Below are 4959 nucleotides of genomic sequence, written 5' to 3' on the forward strand. Positions count from 1 at the left end.
TACGGCTATGGACTTTCAAGTATGCTGTATCATTGTCATTGATTTCTATCACCCTGCTTTTCTTGTTTGATCGCTCCCTCATTTGATCTGCCCTCAAAGTCCTCCCTTCTCCTCTCTCCTCAGATGTGACTCAGCTGAGTTGATCTGTTCAAGGTCCTGAAACCCCTGGGCTTGTGGAACCTACTCCACTCCTCATCTATCCAGCGTGCTCGCTCTGTCTTTTCCTCTATTCATCCATCCTTCCACTGAAGAGGGGGAATGGACTCTATGGACGGCCCAGGTGGGGTGACCCCGATGAACGACCTCAATATCTCCAGTGTGGGCATGATGGAAGGCATCTCAGTTGAAGGGGGAAATTTCTCCTCCAACTTCTCCGACCAGAGCATGCCGTTCCAGGGCAGTGGCTCTATGGTGACGGCCGTGATCTCCTTTACCGTGTTCCTGGTGGGACTGACGGGTAACACCCTCGCCATCTACGTGGTGCTGCGCTACGCCAAGATGAAGACCGTCACCAACATCTACATCTTCAACCTGGCCGTAGCCGACGAGCTGTACATCCTGGGGCTGCCCTTCCTCACCACGCAGAACGTCCTCTCCTACTGGCCCTTCGGTTCCTTCCTCTGCCGCATGGTCATGACGGCCGACTCGCTCAACCAGTTCACCAGCATCTTCTGCCTGACCGTCATGAGTATCGACCGCTATCTTGCAGTGGTGCACCCCATCCGCTCTACCCGGTGGAGGCGTCCGCATGTGGCCCGGGTGGTGAGTGCTGCCGTGTGGGCCGTGTCCTTCGTGGTGGTGCTGCCGGTGGTGGTGTTCTCCGACGTTCAGGACACCTTCAACTCTTGCAACATGAACTGGCCGGAGCCCCATAACGTGTGGTCCACCGCATTCATCCTCTACACGGCCACACTGGGGTTCTTCGGGCCTCTGCTGGTGATCTGCCTTTGCTACCTGCTCATCGTGGTCAAGGTGAAGTCGTCTGGCGCACGGGCTGGCTTCACCAAGCGCCGGCGGTCGGAGCGTAAGGTGACACGCATGGTGGTGGTGATCGTGGTGGTGTTCGTCCTCTGCTGGCTCCCGTTCTTCATCATCAACATCGTGAACCTGGTGATCATCCTGCCGGAGAACAGCGCCATGGCCGGCGTCTACTTCTTCTCCGTCATCCTCTCCTACGCCAACAGCTGTGCTAATCCACTGCTCTACGGTTTCCTGTCGGACAACTTCAGGCAGAGCTTCAGGAAGGTGCTGTGTGTGCGTAAGACCAACGGTGTGGAGGACGGCGACCCAAGCCAACCACGTACAGAGAAGACCACCACACACGACGCCTTCCTGACGCCTCGCAACAATGACGTCAATGGCCAGGTCCAGAGCAGTCAGGTACGGCCCCTTCTCCTGTTACTTCATAGACTATGGCAGGGCCATGTCATCATATTTAATCATTAATACACCCTTAAAGGTAAACTGATCTAATCAGTGATAAATCCTCTCGGCAATGGGGATGAAACAGACAAAATTACCCATGCAAATTGTATTATTTGATTTCACTTCTTTTCTTACTTTTTCACCTCATTTTATTATTCACTCTTTGACATATTTAGTCCTCAGTGAGGTCTGTAGTTGAATTGGGGAATTCATACCAATTTTCTATGTTTTTCATAATTTGTTCATGTGTGAGTGTGAGTGTGTGTGAATAGAGAGAGAGTACTCTGTCCAGTCAATTAAACATCAACTAAACAAAATAAATACTTGCAGTGCAAGTTTTCATATCTTTACTAAACATGCATCACTTGTGTCTTCGAGGATAATTGATAATATGTGACAGCAGGCTGACAGAGAGAGAGAGAGAGAGCGAGAGAGAGAGAGAGAGAGAGAGAGAGAGAGAGGAACGGTGGCTTAACTTTATTCTATTATGTAACAACATTCTGACCATACCGTAAGACCAAAAAGTACTAAATATGTACTGTTTAACACCCATGGTGAGTGTAAGTTATGGAGGTGTCTTTGTGTGGGGGTTTTTAATCTGTTTTCTCAGAGCAAATAAGACTGTGACTGATCTGCAACTTCACACTTATTCAAAGGTGTCAAAGTAAACTCTTAGCCAGCAAGCTTGTGTGTATTCAGTCCCCGTACGTCTGTCTATGTTTAATCAATTTAGAAAGGCAACCCAGCACCTGATGGCAATAACCTTTCACATCAAATATTCCCTGGATTAGTCTGACACACACTTGGCCAATATTTAATCAGGCAATGTGTTGGGCACACGGCAAGTGTTAAGTCCCATGGAAAACATCGGGGGGGGGGGGGGGGGGTAAGTTTAGCTAGTTTTATGCAAGAACAAAGTGTTCTAGAAGCACTTCATGGAATATAACAAAAGGGGATTGGGGACGGGAGCACACCTTTAGCCAACGATTAGCACAGAGTTTCTACACGTATTAACAAGCAGTATGACGTCTACAGAAATGTGACAGATGTTTTTCAGATAAACAGATTTTTACCATTTTTGATTATATGTTTTTATGACTAGTTTCTGTATGATGATGTAATGAACATCTTTGAATTCATGACATGCTCACGCGTAGGAGAAATAAATACCCCTGGCATCGGTACTAACTATTACCGTATTCACATTGTAGTCTTGTGGTCTGTGTGCAACCCAGAGTCTGATTCTCTCTTCTCCTCTCTCCATTCTCTCATCCCCCTAAGAACCACATATATTTTGGCCATAGCAACAGTGGAGTTACGTGCAGGTGTAGGTTATATGACGGGCCATAGTCAGTGTTTCCCAAACATTTTAAAGTCCTGTACCCCTTCGGTTATTTTTCATGTTTGTACCCGCTGCCGCCGCCACGCCCCCTCCCCCGCGCACATATTCATCATGTAACACAAATGTGACAAAATGTGAAATTGTCAGGGTAAGTCACTAACCGCCGCCACCACCACGCCTCCTCCCCCCGCGCACATATTCAGCCTATAGAACTGTCATGGTAGCTCACTAACCTATCTGTAGCTATTTTTGGCAGTGTAATTATTTCGCTGAATATGGTTGTACATCAGTATTTCTGGCAACTGCTTTGGCTATTCAGATTATTTGTCTATGGGCCCCGGCTACGGGCCCCCAAGAGCCACGGGCCCAGGTGCGACCGCACCTGCTGCACCCCCTATAGTTACACCCCTGCATAGCAACTATCCATATAAACCTAACATCTGGCCTTTGGCCATAGCAACCATCCCTTTAGAACTATTAATGGCAGTTTGTCCTGTATGTTAAGAAAAGACTTGATGTGTGACAGAAAGAAGTAGTTTGACAAAGAAGTTAGTTTTAGAGATCAAAATGTGGAAATTATAATTGTAAATTAACATGACACAAGTGTGGCAACCGTGGTATAATCAGAAAAATGCACTTCACAGTGTACGGATAGCAGAAACTCGGCCTTGCGTGTGCAAAAAAGTGGTCTTACCAGCCTTACTATTTTACCCTATTAAAGGGATTATTTGTTTGTTTGTTTATTTGGTGGAACTCCACAGAGAAAGAAAATCTTGATAGCTACTTTTAATTTTACAGTCACCTTTCCTTTAAATAGAAAGAAATCACTAAAAAGGGTCTTCTTGTTGCATTATGAAATATGAACTTCTGAAAACCGGTCTACCGACTTTGACAATGTGGGCCACTGCTTAGGTAAAACAAATGGGAAGAACGAATGCATTGTGGAACACGATGGGAGTCATTTTAAAATCAGTGTTTCTGAACAATCTGACAATCTGATACTAAGCTGCTTTCAGAAAGGCAAAACACGGATGTGTGTGTGATACAATAAAGTATGATATTAGTTAGATAGGAGGCATGCACAGCCTACATGATTGCCACATCAGTTTGCAAACACGTCATGATATGAGTTCTGGGTAGACCAATCAGACACTAGTTGGATGTGTCATAAGTTGACTCAAAAGAAGCACTTACTTTGAAATCAGTTGCACAGCCGCTGATTGTCACGTCCAACCAGTCACAGCAGAGCAGGCAAGTGTTCAGTTGTTAAGATCAAAGACTCCTTTTTCAAAAAAGGAAACGGAAAGAGAACAGGATGTACACTTCTGTCCTGATTCACTGGAAGTAGGACACTTCACATCATCTAATTACATCTCCAATAACACTCAGTATCAGGATGCCAGAGTGCCAGTTTATGAGCGTGCACCCCAGCTCAATGACCATAATGTTGTTGTAGATAGAAACAGATCTAAATGGAGTGTGGCCACAACACTTTCCACACAGCACATGTGCATCTGATCAGACCAGGCTAGGTGTGAGAGGCTTAAGTCCTGGGATCCAATGGACCCTGTGATGTGAGAAGTAGAGTAAAATCTGCATGGGGAGTGAGGTTTACATACTGGGCTTTTTGTGGGTCCGCATGATAACATTTACATTTTGTCATTTAGGCATTTAGCAGATGCTTTTGTCCAAAGCAACGTAAAAGGGAGAGAACAGTCAAGCTACGAGCAATAGAGACCTAGTGTAGCAATACGTACTATTTTACATAAGAAATAGAAAAAAAAGTGCAGGAATGTAACTCCTGTAAGTACAAGTTATCTTACTGTGTTTGAAAGTAATCCTTTAATTAATCACAGATCGAGGACACTATCAAAAGACACTATATCCATAATACTCAACTAACCTAACAATTAATCGGTGTAAGATTAGATAAATGTTCTCAATGAGAATGTCAGAGCAATAGAACACTAGTGAAATAGAACAAAGGAACATTAAAGTACACAGATTGTCTTACATTACTCTACTGAACAAAGGAACACTAATAGCTAGAAAAGCTCCTGGTAACAAACATTGGGTGTCCACTGTGTGTCAATGCCAGGTGTCTGTGGGAACAGGGGTGGTAAAGCTTCCACCCAAGACAGGCGGAGCACCCTCATTAGGCGTCTGGTGATCAGTGGCATTGTCCAAAGATG

At 45.3% G+C, this 4959-nt stretch overlaps 1 protein-coding gene across 1 annotated transcript in view; it reads left to right on the plus strand.

The window, feature by feature from the left end:
• Window positions 1-258: 258 nt before the first annotated feature.
• LOC308369829 (somatostatin receptor type 5) overlaps window positions 259-4959 on the plus strand; it is a gene marked incomplete at both ends in the record, with an annotated part of 7532 nt that continues 2831 nt past the window's right edge. Inside the window, one exon of the mRNA XM_080844374.1 lies at window positions 259-1380. Coding sequence (XP_080700500.1) covers window positions 259-1380 — 1122 coding nt within the window. The remainder of the gene's footprint in view (window positions 1381-4959) is intronic.

Source organism: Sprattus sprattus (genome assembly GCF_963457725.1).
Source record: "Sprattus sprattus genome assembly, chromosome: 1".
NCBI classification, from domain to species: Eukaryota; Metazoa; Chordata; class Actinopteri; order Clupeiformes; family Clupeidae; genus Sprattus; species Sprattus sprattus.